Source organism: Galleria mellonella, unplaced genomic scaffold (assembly GCF_026898425.1).
Source record: "Galleria mellonella isolate WM207_F2 unplaced genomic scaffold, CSIRO_AGI_GalMel_v1 utg266, whole genome shotgun sequence".
NCBI classification, from domain to species: Eukaryota; Metazoa; Arthropoda; class Insecta; order Lepidoptera; family Pyralidae; genus Galleria; species Galleria mellonella.
The window spans coordinates 3,601,592-3,629,495 of record NW_026442061.1 but is presented as its reverse complement, the minus strand read 5'-3'; the positions used below and the strand labels follow the sequence as shown (position 1 = coordinate 3,629,495).

General features: G+C 36.8%; 2 protein-coding genes across 5 annotated transcripts; both read right to left on the bottom strand.

The window, feature by feature from the left end:
- Positions 1-91: 91 nt before the first annotated feature.
- On the bottom strand, positions 92-26,978 carry LOC113516250 (inositol polyphosphate multikinase). Of its 3 annotated transcripts, none has more exons than XM_052895233.1 (6): positions 26,766-26,978; positions 7,174-7,375; positions 5,422-5,667; positions 3,592-3,780; positions 2,646-2,832; positions 92-1,381 (listed from the first exon to the last, which is right to left on the bottom strand). In XM_052895233.1, exons 2-6 carry the CDS (start codon positions 7,361-7,363, stop codon positions 898-900), a joined length of 1,296 nt encoding a protein of 431 aa, XP_052751193.1. In that variant the 5' UTR covers positions 7,364-7,375; positions 26,766-26,978; the 3' UTR covers positions 92-897. The 3 variants fall into 3 exon arrangements, with proteins under 3 accessions (XP_052751193.1, XP_052751194.1, XP_052751192.1); XM_052895234.1 differs by lacking the exon at positions 26,766-26,978 and adding an exon at positions 9,277-9,402; XM_052895232.1 differs by lacking the exon at positions 26,766-26,978 and adding an exon at positions 9,230-9,374.
- Positions 10,218-26,631, bottom strand: LOC113516251 (probable 3-hydroxyacyl-CoA dehydrogenase B0272.3). 2 transcript variants are annotated; one of them, XM_052895247.1, is made up of 5 exons: positions 26,358-26,631; positions 25,862-26,134; positions 21,669-21,754; positions 20,184-20,398; positions 10,218-10,611 (listed from the first exon to the last, which is right to left on the bottom strand). In XM_052895247.1, exons 1-5 carry the CDS (start codon positions 26,466-26,468, stop codon positions 10,358-10,360), a joined length of 939 nt encoding a protein of 312 aa, XP_052751207.1. In that variant the 5' UTR covers positions 26,469-26,631; the 3' UTR covers positions 10,218-10,357. The 2 variants fall into 2 exon arrangements, with proteins under 2 accessions (XP_052751207.1, XP_052751209.1); XM_052895249.1 differs by lacking the exon at positions 10,218-10,611 and adding an exon at positions 12,977-13,964.
- Positions 26,979-27,904: the final 926 nt, after the last annotated feature.

The window sequence follows — 27,904 nt, the reverse complement described above, 5'->3', positions numbered from 1 at the left end:
ATATATCGCAATCACACGGCTGAACTCGCGGGTAAAAACTTGTTAAACATAAAGCCAAACACCAGACCAGGTTTTGCAGAAAAATACAAAATTGTAAGTGAAGAAATGAGTATATTTTACTTGAATTATTTATTACATAGAAAATAAAAGAACGCAAACAAATAAATAAGACACACTTTTATGAATATTATTTGCAGAAAAACCTATGACATTCCAACTTTTCCATGATCTTTTGTATACGCCCTTTTTTTTAACGTTCGCTGCTAATTCCTATCAGCGACAGGAATTTGAAGATCTTTTGTAGCGACGTTTTTTATCTGCTCAGGATGTGTATTTTCCAAAGGTAGGGCCGTAGCTGGACCCAAGTTTAAGGTAGGGCAAAAGAACTTTTTGGTAGGGCTGAAGCCATAATTAAGTGACTTCGAAAAAGCGAATCTATTTAATTTTCTTGGGCCTTTCATTTTAAGGTTGGACATTAGGCCTTTTAAGATAGGGCACTGTCCCTCAATGCTCCCCCCTAGCTACGACCAGTCCAAAGGAGATATGTCGTTTATGTATGAGTCGGCTACAGTCAAAAATTAAGTGCTGTGGCGTTTCTTTCTCTAAATATAAATTTAATAAAGCGATTTTTTTTTATGAAAACCATTTAAAAAATATAACATATTTTAGGAAGTACGGATTACAGAAGTTAAGGAATCACGGTTACGTACGTACGTAAAGATCTTTTCTAGATCTTTATGCCCTCTTTCTTCTCTTGTAACTAACTTCAAATGTCGAATTCACCATAACTAAAATAGTAATAGTAATAAAATAGTAATGTAATATCTTACAGTTAGAATATATAATGATTTTTATTTTTTAATTATTCTAGTTTAAAATCTAAAATATGGCACTGGATCAAATATCTTGATGCTGCGTTTCAATTAAAATTTCATCGAAGATTTTCACAAAATTGTCTATGCCTTCCAGAAAGTTCTCGTCTGGGCCCATATCGTCTTTCTCATTGAAGAACACGTGAGCGAAATCTATAATCTTGACAATACCCCACGCATTAGGGTCTGAGGATTCAGTCGACAGCTGATCCAGGGTGGCTCTGAAATTCATCTTCATCTTGCATATTTTATCATCGTAATTATGATCAGGGGAGTGGCTCTGATTGACTCTGTCGAAGGCGTTGCTCCACGGGGAATTAATAGGGGGTGGTGGGGCAAAACTTGCTTGTGACGTCATGGGGCTAAGAGGTACGGATTTGACTTTCTTGTAGACAGGTCCTTTAGACGTAAGGAGCCCGCTGAAGTTGGAGCCGGCGCTTGCCGGGCTGTGTATCGAGTGTATGGACCGTCGCCGGACTATCGCCGCGGGATATTTTTTTTCCTTTAACCTGTGAAAATTTATTTAATTTGAATTAATTAAATTAGATTTGTGACTAAAAGTGACTAAAATACAATAAATTTTACCAGAGGGAGACTTTGTACAAAAGTCGATTGCTTGGATACCTCTGTCCCATTCGTGTTTCAACCGTGAAGTAGTTGTGTTTGCATGGCTGTGTTTCGGTTTGAAGGGTGGGATATGGCGCGAATTTACTGGGTACAGAGGAATAACACCTGAATCCTCAGGAATAGCAACGCATCATGGGCGAAACAGTATACTCTGTTATGTCCATGGTACTGTTTATGTCTATAGGCGACGGTTCTCACTTTCCATCAGGTGGGCCGTCAGCATGTTTGCCATTCTAAGTAGTATAAAGAAAACAATCCAGTGCAGTGATTGCCTGGTAACATCTTGTTTAGAGGAGAAATATGTGTTACAATGTGAAAGTAAACTTAATAATTTTGGATACTGATCATTTATAGAAGGTCATAAAGCATCTGCGAGAGGTGGTTAAACCCCTGCTATTTCACTTTTCTTGAACAAAGAGACGAAAGAGATACATTTTAATAGTGACACTGGGCCCATAACTTGGACATTGTAGTGAATGCTGGTGTTTATAAATGAGCAGCAGTATGAATTATAAATAAATAGTGACATATGTATCGCCGTGCCCACAGATGCAACCGTCATTCTTTAATAGACGGGTAACAAAGACAGATTTCAAAAAAAGTCACTGGGCCCATAACTTGTACATTGTAGCGGTTGCGACGAGAGTGACAGCTAAGTAGCAGAACGAATTGGACAAACTTTAATAAATCTTTACTGAATGTGAAGTATGGAATAACTTTTGGTTACAACAGAATATCATTGTTTTACTCTTTTGAGGGCAAAGCAATAAACTGAGTTGTGATCATTTTGTGTTACTGTAGCATACTCGTACTCATGAAATGAAAAATTATGTCACTTTTTTAAGTATTTTTCTTTTTTTTTATATGTATTCTTTTATTTAATTTTTTTGCGTATGTATCTATCTATAGTTATTTATCGTGTCTGTAGTTATTTGTGTGCTGTAAGTAATGCAAATAAATTATATATCTATCTATCTATTTATTTACTATCTCACGGTGCCTTAACTACTTAACGAATCGTTATGAAACTTAGCATACGCTATACGTATTATACAGGCTACTATTTATCCCGGTTACTTACATCCCGACCACGCGGGAAAGTGGCGGGTAAAATGTTTGCGTAAAATAAATTGTCTGGGCCCATACCCTGTGGAGGGAGGTGGAGGTGGAGCCGGCCGCAGGCGGGCGGCGTCGTAGACGAGCAGCAGCGAGGCGGCGTACAGCCGCAGCGGCCGCGCGCGCCGCGCCCAGCGCTGCAGCCGCCACAGCGCCGCCGCCAGCGCCGCCGCCGCGCGCCGCGCGCCACTTTCCACGTTTAGGAAGCTGCGCACCGCTGCACATACGTAGATAGATAGATAGATAGATAGATAGATAGATAGATACTCTTTATTGTTTCCTCCAAAGGATTACAATAGCAAACTTAGGAGGGAAAGGGATTGTTAGTAACGGAGACTGAGAATCCCATTGCTAGCAATATACCCATCCAGGTCGACCTCCTCGCAGTTCCCCCTGGAAACTATCATGGTTAATTCCTGATAAATTCATCATGATGGGCTAACTGGGCTATTTTCATTTTCATCTATCACCCTTCACTGGTGCTCCGCCAGCGTATCCCGTTAGCGCAGGCGGGGTTACCATACCATTTTCACCCATCAAAAGAAAAAAAAACTTATTATAAATATAAACAATTACAAGAAATAATCACAGTGAGAAAACAATGGGCGACCTTATCGCTAAAAAAGATCGTTTAAGGTTGTTTTAAAAAACATCAAAATGGATGATAATGGAATGTTAGTAATTTATCAATCATCTTACATCCTATATCCCACTAGTATTTTTTTTAATGGGTGATAATGGAACGGTAACCCCGTCTGCGCTATCGGTATACGCTGGTGGGGCACCAGTGATAGACGACAGATGAGGATTAAAGTAGGTTAGTCGACCCATTGTAAAAACTTCGACAAGAATTAACTACGACGGGCGGACGTTCCAGGGCGGACCGCGTGAAGATCGATCCTTATGGTAGTCTATGGGGGAAGCCTATGTCCAGCAGTGGCCTGATAATGGCTGAAATGATGGTGACGAAACTAACCCTCTATAACCTTGTCACCGTGCAGTTTCTTCCCGTAATCCTTGTCATATTTATGCAGCTGTCCGGTGGACAGCCGATACACCTGGAACCCTGGTATGCAGAACGCGAACTGCTCCTTGCACCGCGCGTACTTCTTCTTCTCGTTCGCTATCTTCTCTTCTGTTGCCAGTGGGTCCCATGTTCGTCTACCTTATAAGCAAACATATGTACTCACTAAATGTACATTGCTTTGCAGCATATAAATTATGATTATTTAAATTTTTTATGTGTTTGAACTGGTCCCAGGGTTGTGTGGTCCCGGCATAGTGGATGTCGATGACTAAGGGAGTTTAATAGTCGAGGGATAGGTCAGCGTCCCTCTTAAAACATCTCTTAAAGACTAACTGCGGTTGCCAACCCGTTTGCCAAGCGTAGCAACTATTGGCAGAACTCTCCTTATGGGGAAGGCTTATGCTATTGCTGATATACTGGTGACTTGTAACACAGGTTCTTCTAAACCTATCGCAAGCACCAGTCTATCACAAAATTGGTCTTCATATCAAATTGTACCTCAAGTTGTCACTTTATATTACCTTTTGTGAAGAAAAAATAAACCATTCATTCAAAAAAAATCTCTGAAACGATAGTGATGTGTTTTTAATTATCTAACAGTGCAACATCTTTCATTCAAATAAACAAAAAAACAAATGATATTCGAAAAGAGTACCAGTATACCGAGATGAGTATTTACTATGAAATATGAAGAAATATTTTTTATACCTGGTGAGTTTTCATATTTTATGTTTTCCATCGTCTTAAGTTCGTTCAAGTAAAATCGAACGGAATGTTGCACTAGTAAAATTGTATATTTTCCCCAAAAGAGCATTTAAAATTTTAACCTCCCATACTAATTTTAACTCCCATACGCAGAGTCGCGATTGGACCACAGCTCTCTGTCCCATTCGTGTTTCAACCGTGAAGCAGTTGTGTTTGCATGGCTGTGTTTCGGTTTGAAGTATGGAATATGGCGTGGATTTACAGGGTACAGAGGAATAATTGAGTCCTCAGGAATGGCAACGCATGTGGGGTATCATGGGCGAAACAGTATACTCTGTTATGTCCATGGTACTGCTCATGTCTATAGGCGACGGTTACCACTTTCCACTAGGTGAGCCGTCAGCTTGTTTGCCATTCTGAGTTGTATAAAAAAAAATTGCCGCTCTTTAATGGTTCGCAAAACTAGTCGAGCTTTCTCGACTAAATGACACATAAGTTAAACTGGTAGTGATTACATTAAAACATTCTAAATTGCTTAGTTTTTTTATCGTTTTTGGATGTAGATTTCAAAATACAATATATAAGGATTTATATATTTATTTACACAGATGCTATATCTGTGTTTATATTAAATTATGTAGTACTGATTACAGTAATTAAAAAGCTAGTAGTTAAAAAGCTACTAATCATTAGATTAGTAGCTTTTTAACTTAATTCAAAGAGAGTACTATATAACCAACAAACTGACATGCAGTTTGGTAAATTAATGTATCTAATATGTTAAGTGTATTTTGTGGATATATGAATTAAAAATAAACTTTTTTTTTTTTTTATACAACTTAGAATGGCAAACAAGCTGACGGCCCACCTGATGGAAAGTGGTAACCGTCGCCTATAGACATGAGCAGTACCATGGACATAACAGAGTATACTGTTTCGCCCATGATAACTCTCATGCGTTGCCATTCCTGTTTACTCAGGTGTTAGTTTCAATTGTAGAATGTGGTCTTAAAAAGTTTCTAATGGTTTCTATTTTACCCTGCAGACTTATCTGTGGTCCTTCCTCTGCCATACCTATTTTAACATCCATGATGCAGGGCTCCAGCATATTCTTCGTTAGGTCCTCCAGTATGATGTACTCTTGCTCGTGTCCATTGTATGTGACCTTCTTGCAGCCGTAGTACCTCGGCACAAAGTTCCTCATCTCCACCAGATCAGGCTCCGTGGCCGTGGCCAGCCGATTGTAGAATTCCACCTCGCGTTTTTGAGCTTCCTTGAGGATCGGCTTCAAAATTGTACCGTCGTTACATTGAAGTAGTCCTGACAAGATTTGACTTAAATGAGTATTTGTGTAGATTTTTTATGCAACTTAGAATGGCAAACAAGTTGCAAACAACTGATGAAATGTAGTTTTTTTTATTAAATGGATGATAATGGAATGGTAACCCCACCCGCGCTATCGGTATACACCGGCGGGGCACCAGTGAAGGATGATAGGTGAGGATGAAGTAGGTCAGTTAGCCAATCGTGACGAATTCAACAAGAATTGTTCACGATGGTTCCCAGGGGGAACCACGTGGAGGTCGACCTAATAAGGTATATTGCTAGCAATGGGGCTGTCAAACTCCATTGCTAAGTTACTAGTAACTAGTAACTGTCGCGTCTGGCACCAGAGAGGGATGATAGGTGAGGATGAAAAGGCAAGTTAGCCCATCGTGATGATTACACCTGGAATTCCAGCGGGGACCACGTAGAGATCGACCAGACAGTATATTGCTAGCAATGGGACCGATGATTATGATTGTTATTTAAACTTTTAAATATTATATAACTATATGTATATATGTATTTACATGTGTTCATATTGAATCTGCTACGCCTAATAACTTTTGTGTTCTCCGTTTGTATGTATTACCATAAAATGTTTCATGCCAGCGAGTGGTCCTGGTGCCTTGTGATACGGGTTCTTTGGATACCCAGTTCAGGCACCAGCTCTCTACAACTTTGATGTATCTATGGTATGATTTTAAATGTTTCATTGTACTCAAAAAAGTTGTGAGATAAATAAATAAATAAATAAATAAATATTAAAAATGGGAGTGGTAATCTTTAATAGTAACAAACTGTCCCCGTCTTTTTTATTTTTTATATTAGTTAATTATATAAAAAAAAAAACAGTTATTTCTTGAAATTATCACACGAAAATATTAAGTATTTTTTTTAAACTACTGAGGTGGCAAACAAGCATACGGCCCACCTGATGGTAAGCGGTTACCGTAGCCTATGAACGCCTGTAATACCAGAGGTATTACGCGCGCGTTGCTGACCCTGAAGAAACCTTTTTACTCCCCTTTTGAAGAACCCTAAGTTAAGAGAGAAATATATAAAATAGGCGTCTCAGAATCGATTATCGACCATATTACAAAAAATATATGGTACAAAAGGTGGACTTAATACTATATAGCATTCTCTCGCAGTCAACATTTGGCAAAACAAAAATGAAATTATGCCGTGAAAAATTGAAAATTGTTGATAAAGGTGCAATAACGTGTACGTATCCATATTTTTTTTTAAAGGATGTTAATGGAATGGTAACCCCGCCAACGCTATCGGTATACGCTGGTAGGGCACCAGTGAGGGATGACAGGTGAGGATGAAGCAGTTCAGTTAGCCTATCGTGACGAATCTAATAATAAATCAATCACGATAATTTCCAGGGGGAACCACGAGGAGGTCAACCTGACAGGGTATATTGCTAGCAATAGGGCTACTAATCCCCATTACTAACAATCCCTTCTACGCCCTACATATTCATATCTGCTTTACCTAAAAACTTGGTATCCTTGGTGGCCGTGTGACCAGCCACTTGTCGATCGTAAGCCTGTATCTCGCGGTGGGGCGGCATCCTGAACGGTCGGGTCACCACCTCCTCACGCTTCTCAATGTCGTAGTGCACCCCGTGAATGGAACGCTGCCTCCGCAGTTTACGGTGCTTTTTCTTGGGATCATTGCTCATTTAGTTGAGGGCCTGGTAAAAAAAAATATGAGATGAAATGAAATTGTAACACTGGTGGAGCACCAGTGAAGGATGATAGGTGAAGATGAAGCAGGCCAGTTGGCCTATCGTTATGGTAAGCATTAATCGTGACGGTTTCCGCATGGAATATGAAATGGTTACCCCACCCGCGCTATCGGTATACACCGGCGGGGCACCAGTGAACGATTTTTTTTTTATACAACTTAGAATGGCAAACAAGCTGACGGCCCACCTGATAAAAAGTGGTAACCGTCGCCTATAGACGTGAGAAGTACCATGGACATAACAGAGTATACTGTTTCGCCCATGATACCCCACATGCGTTGCCATACCTGAGGAATCAGGTGTTATTACTATGTACCTAGTAAATTCACGCCATATCCCACCCTTCAAACCGAAACACAGCCATGCAAACACAACTGCTTCATGGTAGAAACACGAATGGGACAGAGGTACCCAAGCAATCGACTTGTACAAAGTCTCCCTCTAGTAACGGTAGCCTTGTAACAAATTATAAGCACACTGTGGCTTACCTCAGACCTATTTCTTCACGCAAATCCTGGGTTTGATTCTCAATTGGATTAATAACAAGTGGAAACACTTAAGTAGTTTAGGTGAATTTATAATGAATGGGCAGTTCTGTGAAAACGTAACTTAATCCCATATCTACTAATTTTTCTCTAATAACAAGAGCGAGACAGAGAGATGAGAGGAGGGATCCTATCATATCTCAACAAATCTTGGCTCTGTATGTACCTCAGATGGTTTTATTTATTTATTCATTCATTAGTACATATATGTATGTGTACATGGCGGAATTAATGCTAAAAGCATTCTCTCCCAGTCAACCATAGGGAAGTGTCAGAATACTCGAATGCGGTACTACTAATTATTGATATACATACATACTAAAATTACATATATAAACGAATAAATATATACTCGTATATAAATAACAAATATACATACACATATGTATAAAATATACTATATTATACACGAAATTGAGAATAATGTTGCTGTCATTTCTCGTTTTGTTCTAACCTCATCTATGGTTTTGAACGACCACAAGACAGAAATCATCTCAGCCATTATCTGTCCACTGCTGAACATAGGCCTCCCCCATAGACCGCCATAAGGAACGGTCCTGAGCCACCTGCGTCCACTGATTCCATGCTACGCATTTGAGATCGTCACTCCATCTAGTGGGAGGTCAACCTACACTACGTTTGCCCGTACGGGGTCACCATTCCACTCAAGAATCTTCCCTATCGGTTGTCGGTTCTTCGAGCTATGAGACCAGTTAATTGCCACTTCAGCTAGCTTATCCTTCGGGTTATATCGGTTACTTTGATTCTTTTGCGGATATCCTCGTTTCGGATTTTATCATGAAAAGAGACTCCGAACATAGCCGTTTCTATAGCTCGCTGACCATGTATCGGTTCCATAAGTTTTTATTTAATGGGGTGATAATGGAATGGTAACCCCGCCCGCGCTATCGGTATACGCTGGCGGGGCACCAGTGACGATAGGTGAGAATGAAACAGATCTGTTTGTTAGCCCATCGTGACGAGTTCAACAAGAATTGTTCACGATGGTTTCCAGGTGGAACCGCGTGGAGGTCGACCTGATAGGGTACATTGCTAACAATGGGGCTGTCAAACTCCATTGCTAACAACCCCTCCCCCCCCTCCGGTTTATTACAAGACAGAAATAGGTAGCACTTATTTATTAATCATAATTTGCAACAAAACTTGTGATTGTATCACGAAATACGCTTAAGATAATGGCGGGAAATCGTTAAGGCCCAAAAACAATTAATCTACGACGAATAAAGTCACATACCTACGAACGTTATAGAATTAAACACAACACTTTGTTGATTTTTGTACCTTTGTAACAGCCGAGAAAATGAATAAGCTGTAATCTAGCTGCTTAGCAATAATACTAACTAAAACAGCGTGACTTTGGCAGTCATAACGGATCTATCTAATCGATAGACAAGATTGACAAAAACTTATCAATGTTTAACATTATTCGCGAAAGATAAAATAATATGACTGTATACGAGTTACGTACGTACGTTATATATATATATATATATATATATATATATATATATATATATATATATATATCTTTTATATATATATATATATATATATATATATATATATATATATATATATATATATATACAAAGTAATATTTTATTAAGAATTTCCCGTTAGATACTTCCTATTAACATTTTTTTTTAATGGGTGATAATGGAATGGCATCCCTACCCGCGCTATCGGTATACACCGGCAGGGCACCAGTGAAGGCATTGTCATTTATCACCTTATTTTAATGGTACCACTAAATATGGTAATGATATCGTCTTCACTGCGTAACTGTGGACCAGGCTACCTGCTGATATACGGATTAGTCCCTCCATTACTTCCTTCATAAGATTGAAATCTCACCTTTTAACTAATAATACATGATAAGACTATGCACTTATATATATATATATATATATATATATATATATATATATATATATATATATATATATATATATATATATATATATTTTTACCGGTACCTTTCCTGCACTAGATTAACCGTTAGCTAGATTTCTCTTTAACTACACTAGCTTGGTTGGAAGAAATCTCTTTTAGAGATAAGCCCTCCCTTGCTGTTCAAGTGCAATATATATATATATATATATACACACAACACATATTTTTCTTTGATAGGATGTTTAAATATTTAGGTTTCTTTAACTACCCCGTATGAATTTTGGCGTGAAGATAGTAGGTAAGTATTAGTAAAGAAATAAAAAATGATATAGATTGCAACTTATAATTTATTACATTGACAATAATTCAGATAAATTCAGATCTCAGGATCAACACTAGTCGTAATTTTTTTTTTCTTCTTTTTTTTTTAATATTACGTATTAGTGAAGGGAACCATGATAATTTGCTGTCAATTAATTTTTTTCTGTTTATCGTCGTATTTATAAAATCCCTCCCCACTTTTTCTCCCCAATTTGCCCTCGTTAACCAGTTTATTTAATAGTGGTATCGGTTTAAATACTGGATGGCCAGTTTTTTCGAGCATCACATTTAAAATAGCCACTTTTGTATCCAGTCCAGTGAAATCAGCCAATTCCAATGGTCCCATAGGTATTCCCAGGCCTAGTTTCAACGCCACATCGATATCTTGCGCAGACGCATCTCCTACAACAAATTTAATATAAATAAAACATTTAAAAACCCAACTGTATTTAAAAAAAAAAGTTATTTTTATCTATTCTACCGCTTTATCCATCGCGAACTTTTAATTGGGAGCACACAAGAAACTATTGCTCTTTTCAAACAAAAAAAATAACATTATAATTTTAAAAGTATGTGTTTATTCTATATTAAAGGAGTAAGATTAAAGTTATTGTTTTTTTTTTGTCTCGAAAAAGTAAACTTCAGTCAGCAAAAAATCTATTTGAGGCCTACACAGTCCATTTTTTCATTTAAGAATTACCTCTTGTCGGTGCAACTTATTCATGCATTCTCTTCCAGCCAGCTCTATTCCTGGCCATATCTTTGATCTTCCTATTCGACATGACACCTAGTGTTACCATTATTTATCGCAAAAGATTAAAACCGGTTCCTAATCTAAAAATTAATTAAAAAATAAATATGTACAAACTTCAAGACATTTTTTTTTAAATTCGGCTACTAGTTCCGGAGATTAGCGCGTTCAAACAAACAAACTCTTCCGGTGTATTAGTATATATTCGTAAAACTATGTAATCATGTAAGCGACAACATTATCAATTGATTTGCAAAAAGATAGTGAGATCAACTGATATGTGGATTGTAGGGGGCGTTAATAGCAATGTGGGTTGCCATTTTGTAAAAAGAAGCTTTATAAGGGTAAAAAATAAAGCAATATGGGGCTCGTTAATAGAATGTAGTTAAAGTGTGTTGTTTTTGTATGCAAATTAGAAAGAAACCAGAAAATTGCACATTGTTCATGTATTTATCCTGTAAACATTTATATATAAAAAAAAAATGCAAAGTTATAGAACCGTCAAAAATATTTTGTACAAGGATTTGTAAAAAAATATCTAATTTAATTCTAATAAAGACATTTGTATTACTTCTTAATAAGATTTACTATATTTATTATTTTTATAAATAGTGTAATAAAGTGTAAATATATAAATTACGATCTAAACGTCCAAGAATTGAAATAAAAATTATAAGAAATACATAAAGTTTTGCAATTTTTGCAGCTTAGAGTTCACATAAATTCAGACTTATCACATGCACACTTTTACAAAACACGAACACTAATGTTACCATTTTTTATTGTGTCTATGATTGTATAGCCAGCACAAAATATTTTGTATTCTGTATTGCCAGTTGTCAATAAGTAAGTATATCATACTATGTCTATGAGGAGGAAAAAGAGATTGTTAATAATGGGGATTGGTAGCCGCATTGCTAACAATACACCCCGTCAGATCGACCTTCTGTCTCCTTGCGGGTCTCTGGAAACAATGGTGTTCTATTCTAAGTGAATTCATCAAGATGGGCTAACTGGCCTGCCTTTTCATTCTTACCTATGTATATAGATCAGGAAAATTAAGTCCGGTAAATTGTATAATTTAATGGCAATACCAACATGGCGGCCGTAGCTCCAATATTTGCCACATGCTACAACACAAATGTCGCTACCATACCTAATTTACTCTGTCATATGATTTTTTATACTACATCTATGACATTACACTGTAGAAAAATGACAGGTATTTCCCTTTAATCTATGTAGTTGACACAACTTATAGATAAATTCGTCGGTATCACCCGCGTGATTACGAATAGCCGATAAAACTTGTTACCTTCAGCTGGCAACACATCACTCGCACGTTGCCCTCCAATGAGACATATTTGAATCACAGTACCCAGCACCGGCCTTAGGGTGGGCCCAGTTTAGTTGGGGAAGGGGAGACTGAGAGACGCCGAAGGATCCGTAAAAGATCGCGAACCCACGATATCTGTTTTTGGCATCAAGGAGGGAAATTTTGTTAGCTATGGGGCCGTTAGTCTCCGTTACTAACAATCCCTTTCTCCTCAAAGATAGACTTCATTGACCTTCGGTTTTCTTTGCCTCGTAAAGGGCTTGGCATGAAGATCCAATATAAGTCTAAGAATAATGTAAATGACCAGAGGGAGACTTTGTACAAAAGTCGTTTGCTTGGGCCCCCTGTCCCATTCGTGTTTTTACCGTGAAGCAGTTGTATTTGCATGGCTGTGTTTCAGTTTGGGATATGGCAGTGAATTTACATGGTACAGAGGAATAACACCTGAGTCCTCTGGAATGGCAACGCATGGGGGGTATCATGGGCGAAACAGTATACTCTGTTAAGTCCATGGTACTGCTCACGTCTATAGGCGACAGTTACCACTTTCCATCAGGTGGGCCGTCAGCTTGTTTGCCATTCTAAGTTGCATAAAAAAAAAATTAAATAATGAAGATAAAATTAAGTATAAGTTAAAACCTTAATACGGTCAAATAGTGAACGAAAATCAAACAAATTAAAAAAATAAAATAATATATTTAGAGCAATAACAAACTTATGTCATGGTTGTTAAATACAGAACAGGTTAATTTAATATTTAAATACAAATTTGGAAAAAAAAAACTCCAGTAATTCTTTTTTTTTATTGTATGTTACTCCTAAAAACTAATTCACATAGAGAGTTAATTTTCGTACAATTACGTTATTACTCGACTTATATCTGTAGGTACTTATACAAAATAAAAAAATATATTTAGGTAATTATTTATTTAAATACATAACTTTTTATTCATGCCACTTTATAATAAAATTATACTGTATAATTTATAACTGGTGTCACTTTATTGGAATATACATTTTTTTTTTAATTTTTTTTATTTTCATTTGCACTATTATAGGAGACAAGCGTGATAGATATGTATGTATGTATGTAAATCTGTATTTTTAATGTTAATTAATAGATTCTATACATGTGCCTTTATTCTATTTAAATGTTCTACGTAGTAATAAAGGAATATCGCAATAGGAGGGAACATTTACTATTTAAGGTTATACGACGAAGGCACAAGAAATGTTTTATTCGGCCCAAATTTGCTATACATCTTTGTACCTACACTTCTGTAGTAACTATAGTAATTATATTAAATGTAACGGTAATTTTCAAAGATTTAACGACCATAACCGTGGACAGGGAGTGGTGGAACAGTGGTGGGTGGGCGATGGGGAGGGGGGGGTTTGTTATAGACGCTGGAAAACTTTACTTAACACGGCCTCCCTTATTGTATTTATAGAAACCCTCGCCAGTCTTGATGCCAAGTTTCCCCTCAGCGACCATCTTGTCAAGCAGCGGTATTGGCTTGAAGACTGGATTCTTGGTCATCTCATACATAACCTGCATCACAAATCTGTTGGTGTCGAGGCCGGTGTAGTCCGCTAACTCGAAGGGACCCATGGGATAGCCGGCACCTAACTTCATTCCAATGTCAATATCCTCCTTCGATGCGTCGCCTGGAATGTGTTGCCATAAAAAAAGAAAAAATAAATCTTTAATAAAAAGTGTATAGACAATTAATAATCCGTTTTATATACTTGGCATATTTTGTACACAATTTTTTTTCGTATAACACAGAGAGTAACGAGCATGCGACTCACCAGATGGTAAGTGACTACCGCCGCCCATGATCACCCACAACACCAGCGGCATTGCAAGTGTGCTGCCGGCCTTTTAAACAGGAATATGCTCTTTTCTTGAAGGTTATATTTACTAGATTTTGTACAAAAAAACATCTACTTGTCAATATATTAATTCCATTCGTGTTTTTACCGTCAAGTAAACTTACAAATGAGACTATGTTTCAGTTTTTTTTTATACAACTTAGAATGGGAAACAAGCTGACGGCCCACCTGATGGAAAGTGGTAACCGTCGCCTATAGACATGAGCAGTACCATGAACATAACAGAGTATACTGTTTCGCCCATGCTACTTCCCATGCGTTGCCATTCCTGAGGACACAGGTGTTATTCCTCTGTACCCAGTAAATTCACGCCATATCCCACCCTTCAAACTGAAACACAGCCATGCAAACACAACTGCTTCACGGTTGAAACACGAATGGGACAGTGGTACCCAAGCAATCGACTTTTGTACAAAGTCTCCCTCTGGTAACGTTAAAATTATGTATCTTGTAATTTTTAGAAGTTACCTTAGTCATTGAAAATGGAAACACATTTGGGTTGCCATAAGGATCATGATGTCTATAGTATTATACTTGTCCATGGGAAATGCGACGGTGATCACTTTCCATAAGTCAAGCCATCAGCTTGTTTGTCATACCAGATTGTACAAAATTAGCATGTTTTTTATTTAAATTAATTTAATTCAGTTCTTTTAATGTAAAATAAATAAAATATAGTAATTGCAAATTATTTTTATATTAGTTAGTTTTTTTTTGTACCGTTATTAAAAAAAATCTAAAGTTTTACTAAAAAATGCCAAGTATAAAAAACAGATTAAAAATGTTTTCGACCCTTTAGATATAGGATTTGGCAAACAAATCTATTCATATATAAATATTTTCGCTACCGCACGCTTTAATAAGAACAAGACACCGGACATCTTATCTTTTTCTGTCTCATGTATACAGTAACGTAATCGTATACAAATAAATTCGTTTGACCTCCATATCCGTCGGGTCTGAATGCACTGTCGCAAATAAAAAAAAAAAAACAGGTGTTAAACACTTAACAAGTCAAATAATTAGTATTGTTAAATCTATGATAACAATATTAAGTAACAAGAAATACATTAAACGCTTAAACCTTCTTTGCATGATTTTTTTTTATTGGTGAAATAAATCAAGGTGATATAATTCATGTTCAAAATTAAAGGAAAAATGGTTAAAAAAAATAAATTTGACAGCTATGTTTTTTTTTTTTCTGTAATGGACATTAAAAAGGTATCTAGACACGATCAACTTAAAGTGATTTTGTTTCTTTTATATAATCTTTAGGCATTCAATGTTACGATGGAAATTTCCACCATTATGCAAAGAAGGGTTATAATGTAGTTTCACATTAGTTAGTAGCGTTATTTCGATATGGAATATTACACATATGAAAAACAATTCAAAATTGCAAACCCCACATTTCCTTTTAATCGCTCATATTTAAACACTGGGGAAATGGGGCAAATGGGATAGAGAATATATATATATATATATATATATAGATATATATATATATATATATATATATATATATATATATATATATATATATATTTTATACACATATATATATATATTTATACATATATATATATATATATATATATATATATATATATATATGTATAAAAATAAAAAAAAAACAATTCGTATTATAACAGTTTCATTCAAAATGAGTGTATGTGTGCGTGCGTCGCAACACCTGCAAAATGAAGTCCGTGCTCAGCATTATGCTATAGTGTCAGAGACACTGCAGCGCTGATTTTCAGCACGTGCCTCGCCAACCTACGGGCTCCTTATACTTGTTTACCATCTTCGTGGTATAACAAAAATTCCGAAGGGATTTTATAAACAAACGTCACAGTACGAATTATCTCATTTATTTATAGATATAAAGTCGTACTTAAAAATATCTGAAATTTAATCCATGGGTCGAAGTACACTGTATTGGAAACTGACCTTGTAATGTATAAAGATAAGATAGTGGTTGGGCAGTACAATGAGCAACAAGTGTAATGCATGTAGGATTGTTAGATAGTACATTTTTTAATAGATGAAAATGGTTGGTAGCCCCCCTGCGTTATCGGCATACGCTGACGGGGCACCAGTGATCAACGATAGGTGAGGAAACCAGGTCACTTGACTTATCGTGACGAATATACCAATAACTAAGCACGACGGTTTCTAGGAGGAACCGCGTGGAGGTCGACCTGATAGGATATATTGCTAGCAATGGGGCTGCTAGACTCCATTTTTTTTTTATACAACTTAGAAAGGCAAACAAGCTGACGGCCCACCTGATGGAAAGTGGTAACCGTCGCCTATAGACATGAGCAGTACCATGGACATAACAGAGTATACTGTTTCGCCCATGATACCCCCCATGCGTTGCCATTCCTAAGGACTCAGGTGTTATTCCTCTGTACCCAGTAAATTCACGCCATATCCCACCCTTCAAACCGAAACACAGCTATGCAAACAAAACCATTACTAACAATCCCTTCCCCCACTAGTTAGTATTACATATAGGCGTGGACAATATGGATACCGATCCTACATCTATATATTGGGTTTCTCTGGACAAAAATGGCGGAAAAAGGTCATCACCCACCTCGATATCGCCCGTATCGGTCGGATATCTATTTTCGAATATGTTAAAAGTCTGTTATCCAATATTATTTTTTGAATAACACACTTTTAACATATTCGTTATTGGACCAATATATAGTAACTAAAAAATATAGATATCGCTATATATTGCTTACTCTTAGTTAGTATATGGAGATATTTGATATAATATATGAAAGAAACATGTGACGAATTACGGAAATGGTTGAAACAATATACGAGGTTTGTCCGGAAAGTACGTATAAAAGTTTTTTAAAAATTTTATTTTACAATTATTCAGGTAAATCAATTTTATCCCCTTCAAAGTACTCCCCCTGTGACATAATGCACTTGTGCCAACGCCGTTTCCACTGTGAGAAGGCTCCTTGAAAGTCCTCTGGTTGTAGGTTTCTCAGCTGCCCCGTCGTAGCTTTTTTTATCTCATTTATGTCCCCCAAATGCCGCCCCCGAAGTACCAATTTGGTTTTTGGGAACAAGAAGAAGTCACACGGGGCCAAATCCGGCGAATAGGGGGTGTTCGGTCACCGTAATGGAATTTTTACTCAAAAACTCACGGAACGATCTTGGCGCAAATTTTTTTCATTTGAAGTTCGTTTCTTAGAATTTCGTGGACCACGGTTTTGCCCAAATTAAGCTCTTCAGCCACCTGTCTGACCGTTAAACGACGGTCCCCATTAACACAAGTTCGAATTCTTTCCACGTTTTCGTCGGAATGTGAAGTGGAAGGACGTCCTGAACGTGGGTCATCTTGAACGCTTTCTCGGCCCTCTCTGAATCTTTTTAGCCACTTGTGGACGGTTGGTTCCTTCACAGCATCATCCCCATAAACTGTTCTGAGATCGGCAAAAATTTCACGGCCATTCTTGCCGAGTTTCGAGAGAAACTTGATTACGACGCGCTGCTCTTCAACGGAAGCGGGCTCCATGCCGACGGGGTTTCGTTAAGAGGTAACTTCACAGATGGCGTGACAAGCCAGTTCGCACCGCACGGCGGTCAGACCAGAACTGAAGCATTGTTAGGGACATAAGGAAGGGGTCCTGCGCTTACCTGGCCTCCCCACTCCTCTTTCTCGCATTCCAGAACACTTTTATACGAACTTTCCGGACAGACCTCGTATATATATATATATATATATATATATATATATATATATATATATATATATATATATATATATATATATATATATATATATAAGACAATTGCAGCTTGTGACGTCACTATGCCTCTACCAAAATACATTTACGAGAGGGACACTAAGAAGGAATGATAAAATAAAAACTGTAAATCATATGGTTGCCTCCTTTCTTCTTATGCAAATATAATTAGTAAAAAGAGGACGAAAGATACTGCATCAGTTGCAATTTTTATCAATTCATAGCAGGCTAGTGTAGGTATAGAAAATGTTATACGGCCGTATAACCCTACCAAATTCAGATACAACCCGCTTGCATACTTTCCACATAAATTGTGTCGAATATATAATCTAGTAATGTAAAATTTGTCACTGACAAAATATACGTTGTTCAGAAGACGGTCACCACTTTCAATCAGGCGGGTCATCAGCTTGTCTGCATCGTCATCACTATCATATCAAACTTTAACGGTCCACTGGTAAACATAAGCCTCCCCTTGGGGGGTTGGCCAGTAGTTGCCACGCTTGGCAGGCGTATTGGCAACTACAGTTAGGCTTTATGGATGTTTTAAGAGGGACGCTGCTGTCCAACTTTCGCCTTCCCTTAGTCGCCGCTTACGATACCCACGGGAAAGGAAGAGGTGGCCTATGCTATACCGGGACCATACGGCTTGTCTGTATTATATATGTATGTATATTGATATATATTTTGGTAGAAACAACGATGAAGATACGCAACACAGTAATACGACACGAGAAAGGCGAAATAATATAACTTATAAAATACTTACAAATGTAAATAAAGAGAGTAGAAGCGTTGACACTAAATCACAAACTGTCACCGTCTTTAGGGTTCCGTACGTCCTAAGAGAAAAACGGAAGCCTTATAGGATCACTTCGTTGTCCGTCTGTCAAGTCCATTTTTCTTAAGAACGCGTAGAGGTATCAAGTTGAAATTAATATTATACACTCAGGTCTGCAATCTCTTAAAGCAGCGAAAAAATCAAGCTTCTAAATCGACGCAATCAAAAGATACGACCGTTTATGTACCATTTATATCGCATATTTTGACATTCGCAAAGGGAATCGAAACCAATAGCGTACTTGTCGTTGACCTAGAATCATGACATTTGGCGAGAAGCAACATCGTGTAGCACAAGTACAGGAAAAAAATTCCTAAAACCATAGTTATATTTGTAGTTGTTACACACAAAACAAATATGAACGTGTTGATTTTGTACGGAACCCTCGTTGCGCGAGTCCGACTCGGACTTGACCGGATTTTTTCATATTAAATCGACACCGTCGCTAATTGACCGGTGTAGAAACATTAGGAAATATTCTCTTACATTCACACCTATATTTCTTATTGTAAATAATTCAGAATATGAGAACTATGACTAGGTTTCGACGAGCACTGTTTTTTTTTTATTTTTTTTATGCAACTTAGAACAATTATTGTTCATTAATCACTTAATTTATTAATGGTTGCTGCGCAATTTCCAATGGAATTGTACAGCTTTGATTAAATGTATACTACGTAAATAAACTTTATGTGCGTGTATGTAAATTTATAAACATTAGTTCAGGGCCGTAGCTAGACTCAAGTTTAAGGTAGGCCGAAAGAACTTTTTAGTAGGGCAGAAGCCATTATTACTTAATTATGGCTTCAAAAAAGCGAATCTGTCTAATTTTCTTGGTGCCTTACTTTTTAAGGTAGGACATTGGGCATTTTAGGACCATCGCTCCTCAATCCCCCTCCAGCCCGCAAGAAACTCAACAGTTACTCTTTTAAATCACTGTTAACATTATGTGTATTTATTTAAATGTACTATGTCTAAAATTACATGGTTGTTAAAAGCCTGTGCGTGGTCGACTAACAACATGCACATTTGTCATTTAAATAATCGTTTAGTGCGTAATAGGCTTTGTTCAATAAGTGTTTTTAATAACAATTTTAGACTTATTAAAAGGCAGATCCAAAATATCCTTCGGTACCTTATTATAACATTTAATGCCCATTCCTATAAAAGACCTATTAACTTTTTCTAAACGATACTTTGGAACAGCAAGTTTGTATTTGTATCTAGTGTTAAAATTATTGAGATCGTTGGATCGCTGTTTATAAAAAAAAAAACAAAAAAAACAAAAAAAAAAAACAGCAAAATCCTGCGTATATACTATTAACTACGCTATAAAATACAGATTATAAATCGTAAAAAACAAAATGAACTAACCTCTTTCATACAGCCTCATGGCTTCAGCGCTGTAAGGTGCCAGGAGTCTGTTCACAACAAATCCAGGGGTATCCTTGCACGTGATGCACGTCTTGCCTACAGACTTCCCCCACTCCATCAAGGTTTGGTAGGTCGCGTCCGATATGTGATCACCCCTGATTACTTCCAGCAGCCTCATCACGGGCACTGGGTTGAAGAAATGGAGACCTCCATACCTGGTGGAGAAACGCTTTGAGTTGGATATTTCTCATATGGAAACTGAGCATTACGACTGAATTTATCGGGAGGAGAAGGGATTGTTAGTAAACCCTATCAAGTCGTCCTCCACGCGATGCCCCCTGGAAACCATTGTGATGTATTTATTGTTAAATTCGTCACAATGGTCCAACTGAGCTGCATCATCTTCGCCCATCGTCTCTTACTGGTGCCCCACCAGCGTATACCAATAGCACAAGCTGCGTTTCCATTCCGTTATCATCCATTAAAAACAGACTTGATTTATTAGCTATTCTCTCTTTAAGTATTTCACCAGATAAACTGAAAATTATTCCTAAAGAAATATAGGTCAAATGAACAAAAATCTCGAGTCTGCTGTGTGGTCCTGACATCGAATTTGCCATCTCTTTCTTTCCTGTGGGTGTCGTAAAAGGCGTGACAACTACTGGCAAAGCCCTCCTAATGGACATATCTTCGCTAAATGTAACCAAGTAATTTAATAATAATAATGACTTTTAGACACTGCCCGCATTGTACGCCGGTTTCTCTCCCTGGGGCCCTGAACCCCGGCCGACTGTGCTTCTGCCGGGGGTTAGTTTGCCATTTCCTCTCCTTAAGAGGGGAGATGTGAAATTTTTTAAAAAAATAAAATCATTTATTCAGCTACAAAACTTGATAATAGTAATGACAACTTTACACATTAAAATAATAATTCAGTGGTAGCAGCTGAAATGCACCCCACTCAGCTTAAGCAGCATGGTACTGCAGCGCTGATTTTCATGGGTTCACCACTCAATAGGTAGCATTCGAGAAGCAGGATTAAGTCTGTTATATATACACTATTTACTTATTTTTTAAAATGAAAGACTTCATTTTTATGTCAATCTAATACTAAACTACCATCAAAACTAAATGTTTACAAATATCGACTGGTTATCAAAAAGCACGTTTTTTTATACAACTTAGAATGGCAAACATGCTGATGGCCCACCTGATGGAAAGTGGTAACCGTCACCTATAGACATGAGCTGTACCATGGACATAACAGAGTATACTGTTTCGCCCATGATACCCCCCCATGCGTTGCCATTCCTGAGGACGCAGGTGTTATTCCTCTGTACCCTGTAAATTCACGCCATATCCCACCCTTCAAACCGAAACACAGCCATGCAAATACGAGTACGTTCATGATTAAAAATGTAAGAAGTGAAACTTGAAACACTTAAATACTGTGACTTGTTTACGATATCTAAAAAACTAAAAAAATACCTGTCTTTCCTTTTAATGCCAGCGCCGATTGCATTGATGCTTATTGAAGAAGTGTTGGTAGCTAATATCGTATGCTCTGGCGCCAACTGTAATGAAAACAAATTGATTCGTAGTATAACCACGAAAGAGATTTATCGAGCAAGAGTGAATGGAGATGTCGGTAGGGGCCGCTCTAGACGGACGTATGTTGACCAAATAGGCGATGTGCTGAAGAAGGGCCAAATTAAAAGTACACGTAACCGGCGAGCGTGTATGAAAAGATTGATGAATGTGGAAGAAGCGAAAGAGGTTTGTTTGAATCGAAGCATTTGGCGTTCCATTGTTTCTGTCTACCCTAATGGGAGACAGGCGTGACAGATATGTATGTATGTATGTATAACCACTGTGTAAAGAGCAAGAACAAGACAGAACAAGCCCTCTAGACAAGTGGCAAGCGAATCCGTCGATGGAATCGACATCGCTAGCGATTCCGTGAGACAGAATGAGATAGCAACGTTGAATGTCTCATTCCAACTCACGGACTCGCTAGCGATGTCGATTCCATCGATGAATTCGTTTGATACTTGTCCAGATGACCAGAACAGAATAGAATAGGATTTAATAAGTGCAGAAGCACTCACTAACTTAAATTAGTTTTCACAAATTAACGTAGTAGTGATAATTTCAACAATTGTTTTGTTAACTTTTCATTAAACTCCATTGAAACAAACTTACCTTCTTACTCGTTTAAAGTTCAGTAAAAATAAAGATTACATAGATATATTTACAGCGGCGGCCTTAGGGGGTGGCGAACAGGGCAATCGCCCGGGGCCTCGCTCTTGCAGGGGCCTCGCGTAACAACCCAAGCAAATTTTAAACCAGCCAGTGGCATTTTGTCTAGTGACAAGTTGCAAAAAGTTTCGGATTTAGGTATTTTAATCATAAATGAATAATCAGTATTACCAACACTAAAATATACAAGTAAAAAAAAAAAACATTTGTAATGAAAAAGTAAAATAAGACAGTTTTCTTGAGTCAGCGGAAGATTTCCAATAATTTAAAACTCAAATTTTATTTATTTATATAACTTTAACATTTCTCGTCAAACATGACAAATACCTAAATCAACCAACCAGAGACCTAGTCGCGTAACATACTTGTCATGAAGGACAAAGGGCCTCGCAAAGACCAACCGCCTGGAGACTCGCAATGGGTAAGGCCGCCGCTGTATATTTATAAATATAATTTATTACAACTAATGATAATAATTTACGGGGATAAATCTTAACGATATGGCTGTCATGTAATCAACGTTTAATTAGAGATCAGTCTAATTACCCACACTTGATAACAATCTATAGTATCGATTAATTTCCTACGACATAATACAGTACTTTGATCCCACGATTAATATACGATTCAATATATATATTATTAGATGTTTAATTTTTTATCACAATAAATTACTGTAGTAAGTATACATCTCATCAAATGAAGTCCTTTTTTTAATGAATGATAATTAAATGGTAACCCCGCCTGCGCTATCGGTATATACTGGAGAGGCACCAGTGAGGGATGATTGGTGAGAATAAAAAGGCAGGTCAGTTAGCCCATCGTGACTAATGATATATATAAAATGACAATGATAAATTAGTCACGATAGTTTCCAGGGGGAACCGCGTGGAGGTCGACCCTATAGGATATATTGATAGCAATAGAATGATGCTCATTAAAATTCATTGATTTCAATTGACTTCGGAAAAAAGACGGTTCTCAGTGCCCCTCCAGCGTATACCGTTAGCTTAGTATACCACGCTTGGCAGGCGTATTGGCAACCGCAGTTAGGCTTTAGAGATGTTTTAAGAGGGACGTTGCTGCCCGTCCCTCGCTGTTCCTTAGTCGCCTTTTACGACACTTACAGGAAAGTTTTTTTTAAATGGATGATAATGGAATGGTAACCCCGCCTGAGCTAACGGTATACACTGGCGGGGCACCAGTGAGAGGTGACAGGTGAGCATGAAAAGGCAGGGCAGTTAGCCCATCGTGACTAATTTATTAGTCACGATAGTATATTGACAGCAATGGGGACTAACCTCCCCATTACTAACAATCCCTTCCCTCCGAAAAGAAAGGGGTGGCCTATTCTATGCCGGGACCACACGTCCAATCATCATCCCATTAGACCTATCATCATATCAGCTGTTAACTGCCGGGGGTATATATATCAAAATACACATAATGTCTAATTAATTGATTAATTAACGTTATTAGATATTGCAACGGTCACTAATAATGTAAACAAGCGTCAAAGGTTAAAACCTAAGAACTGATTGAATTATAATTAAAAATCCGTAAGAAGCTGGGCTTTTTTTGTTGGGTGAAAATGTTATGGTAACCCCGCCTGCGCTAACGGGATACGCTGGCGGAGCACCAGTGAAGGGTGATAGATGAGAATGAAAACAGGTCAGTTAGCCCATCATGATGAATTCATCAGGAATTAACTATGATAGTTTCCAGGGGGAACCGCGAGGAGGTCGACCTGGTTGGGTATATTGCTAGCAATGCGATTCTCAGTCTTCATTACTAACAATCCCTTTCCCCCCAAGAAACTGGGCTAGGTCGCTAGTGGATACCTACATACCTACCTAATCCAAATAGATGGGGGGAAAGGGATTGTTAGTAATAGGGTCTAATTGACCCATTGCTAGGGTTTTTTAATAGATGATAATGGAATGGTAACTCCACCCGCGCTATCGGTATACACTGGCGGGGCACTAGTGAAGGATGATAGGTCACGATGGGCTAACTGACTTGCCTTTTCATCCTCACCAATCATTCCTCGCTGCTCCAAAAAAAAGTCCAAATAGATAATGGCTTTTTATTAAATTGCGTGGTTTTTTTTATACCACAAAGCTGGCAAATAAGCATATAGCCTGTCTGATGGTAAACAATCACTGTAGCCTATGGTATGGACGCCTGCAACACTAGGGGTGTTACGTGCGCGTTGCTGACCATCAATAAACCTTAATATACCCTTTTTAAAAAACCTCATACTGTATTTTCTAAACCCCGCCAGTGGGAGAAAAACTCCCTTTATGGGAAAGGCTTATGTTAAGAAGTGGACAGGTAAGAGGTGATATAATGATATATTGTATTTGGGATAGAAGGCATAGACTGAATACTTTTTAATATAAGACATAGACTAAATACTTTTTAATATTTTTAACTGGCTACTTTTATTATTTTTACTGACTGTCAGTTGGCGATGGTTTCCAGGGGAACCACGTGGAGGTCGACCAGATACAATGTATTGATAGTAATGGGTCAGTTAGATCCCATTACTAACGATCCCTTTCCCCCATATAAATATATTATACCCACTCAAACATGTGCTTGGCCCATTTCTTTCTTATATTTTCCCCTGCCTACCTCACAAGAAATTAGCGTGGCTTGAAGGTAGATAAATAATATTTTTTTATGTGTAAAACAAAGTGCCTTTGTACACTTCGTATGATATTGTTATACTTATTTAACTGCTTATCTTTATTATATAACTTCATATCTTAGCTTCGTATTTACTAGATACACTTATCAACAAATATGGGCCATAAATATTACCAATCTACTGCAGTATTAGATTAAACAATTCTATAAACATTAACATTATGCCAACTAGCCTGCCATGTGTGGCAACTATTGGTAAAACCCCACTATATATGTATGTATGTATGCAGACTATATTGAAATGTCTTCCATAGTTATAACCATAGATAAAATAATAATGAAAATTTAAAAATAATTAACAAATAAAACCAGTATCTAATTAATTGTATTACACTTTTATACTAGGTCTAATTTATAATGGGGCAAAATAATAACTGGAATTTATAAAAATATAAATTCCATGAAAATTAAGTCACAGGCAAAGCTAGTAATTTGTACAAATAAAAGGAGGGAATATCGCTGGTGTTCTATTGTACTACTTAATTTCATGTTTGCCACCTTATGCTTTAAAAAAAATTAAAGCAAAATGCCCATACCTATATTTAAATTAAAAACTTTAAGTAGATAAGTATCCAATTAAAAAATCTAAATTTTAAAAATAGAATTTAGATTTTTGTTTCATTTTTTCTTTACAATTCAAATTTAGAATATGTAATATTAATATTATATAGCATGTTAGGATAAGCTAAAAACGAAAAATAAAAACTTACCTGATCAAGTTTATTGAAAAGTTGTTGTTTCACATCTAACTTCTCAACAATTGCTTCAATTATCAAATCAGCATTGACAGCATCTTCAACTTTAGTGGACGTTTTAATTCTGGACGCTGCATCTTTTACAAAATTCTCAATTTTTGCCGCATCATCCTTGAAAGTCTTCTTGGCAACCCTTGTTAAATTATTTTGTATGGATTTTTGTGCTTTCTCGAGCAATTCAGGTTGTAAGTCCACTATGGTTACATTTTGACCCGCTTGAGCTGTAACCTAAGTATACAAATACAATTAATACATAAAAAATTCAAGTACTTATTTACTTAAAATATAAAGTTAGTACATGTTTCAAAAAATATCATTTAATGAAGGAAATAAAAGCAGACATTCATTACTTACCCATTCCTAACAAGTTCAAGTTCCAATAAAACTCATTATAATATGCATAAGTATTTAATATTCAAAAAAGAGCAAAATAACAAATATCCCAACATACCTGAGCAATTCCTGAACCCATAAGCCCCCCACCAATCACTGTCACCGTTTTAATTACATTTAACGGGGAAGAACTGGAGAAATTCCTTGTGAAAATAGCTAATTTATTCATTTTATAATTTTATCGCGGCTCGTGTTCGCACGAAGAGAAAGTCCGTGGTGAAGTGGCGAGTAACGCCTGTTTAGTTTGCGCGCCGGCGAATCCGCGACGTAAACATGTAAGTTATTTATTCATTTGATAATAAATGGATCCTACTTCACGCGTACCAATGTCAGCTTACTGATAAGAAGGGGCATAAGTATAAAATATCATTAGAGACATTCATAATCAAGGTACTAGACCTAAGTACATGTCCATAATAGTTTATAATATCTATCACAGATAAAAATATGTACTCATTATACTTACATGTAACAGGTGAATTTTGATGATATAACAGTATTACACAGCACATTTTGATAAGGATATCACAAAATTCTTAATTAAATACCTTAAAAAAGTAATACAAATAATACAAGTAATACAAATGATAAGGACTTTATCAGTTCTTATCAGTTTTACAAAGTATTTTTTTATCAAACTTTTGATAACTGTCAGTTTTGGATTGCAGTTTCTAATAGAGACATACAATCGACTAGGTATAATCGATTGAACCATTTGAATTGATTGATATCGATCATTTACAGATATTTTTAAACAGAATAAATTCGAATATTTTACTTCAGTTCAATCATTAATTAATTAATGGTCGCGTACAACGCGGTTTCAGAGATGTTTTCTCCCACGAACACTCAGGTTATGAAATGAGCTCCCTGCCGAGGTTTTCCGAAGAGACTACAGCATGGGGTTCTTCAAAAGGGAGGTAAAGAGGTTTCTTCAGGGTTGGCAACGCGCGCGTAATACCTCTGGTATTGCAGGCCTTCATAGGCTACGGTAACCGCTTACCATCAGGTGGACTGTATGCTTGTTTGCCACCTCAGTGGTATAAAAAAGATATATTGATTTTGTTATATAAATTCAATTAATAAAATTTTTAATTTGACATATAGAGCATATTTCTTGCAAAAGGCTGATAATACACCTGTGACGGCGGCAGTATTTATTTACTATCAAATGAAATGCATAAGCCTATAAAGAGAATATATAAATAAAAATTAACCGCTCAAAATGTTCTTTTGTGCAAAATTCAAGAACAGCCGGATTCGTTATATTACTATGGTTTTGGAATAAACCGACTTTTTTTTAATAATCATTAAGATACTATTTTTTTTATTTTGATTTTCCTTTTTATTACATACACATTAGAGAAATCGATTAGTAAATAATTACATATTATCGAATATTATATCGATTATAAACACTATCGAACATTTCTATTTAGTTAATCACAACTCGGGTGTCGTGTCGCTATGATTATCGCTTCGATCCAATATTGCTAATTTAGCATTTTTGGGATTGGATTTTGCTTTTTTCGCCTTATCTAATACATTGTATTTTCGTTTAGCTCCTAAGCTCAAACTTACTCCAAATCTAGATCAATTTAAATA

Coding starts and splice junctions, on each gene's coding strand:
- LOC113516250 (XM_052895233.1), bottom strand. CDS start 7,363: ATGAGCAATGATCCCAAGAAAAAGCACCGTAAACTGCGGAGGCAGCGT. Junction 5,668..7,173: donor CAAGGATACCAAGTTTTTAG/GTAAAGCAGATA, acceptor AAATCTTGTCAG/GACTACTTCAATGTAACGAC. Junction 1,382..2,645: donor CCTCCACCTCCCTCCACAGG/GTATGGGCCCAG, acceptor AAATTTTCACAG/GTTAAAGGAAAAAAAATATC.
- LOC113516251 (XM_052895247.1), bottom strand. CDS start 26,468: ATGAATAAATTAGCTATTTTCACAAGGAATTTCTCCAGTTCTTCCCCG. Junction 26,135..26,357: donor TGGGTTCAGGAATTGCTCAG/GTATGTTGGGAT, acceptor TTGTATACTTAG/GTTACAGCTCAAGCGGGTCA. Junction 10,612..20,183: donor CATGAGGCTGTATGAAAGAG/GTTAGTTCATTT, acceptor AATTTGTTGTAG/GAGATGCGTCTGCGCAAGAT.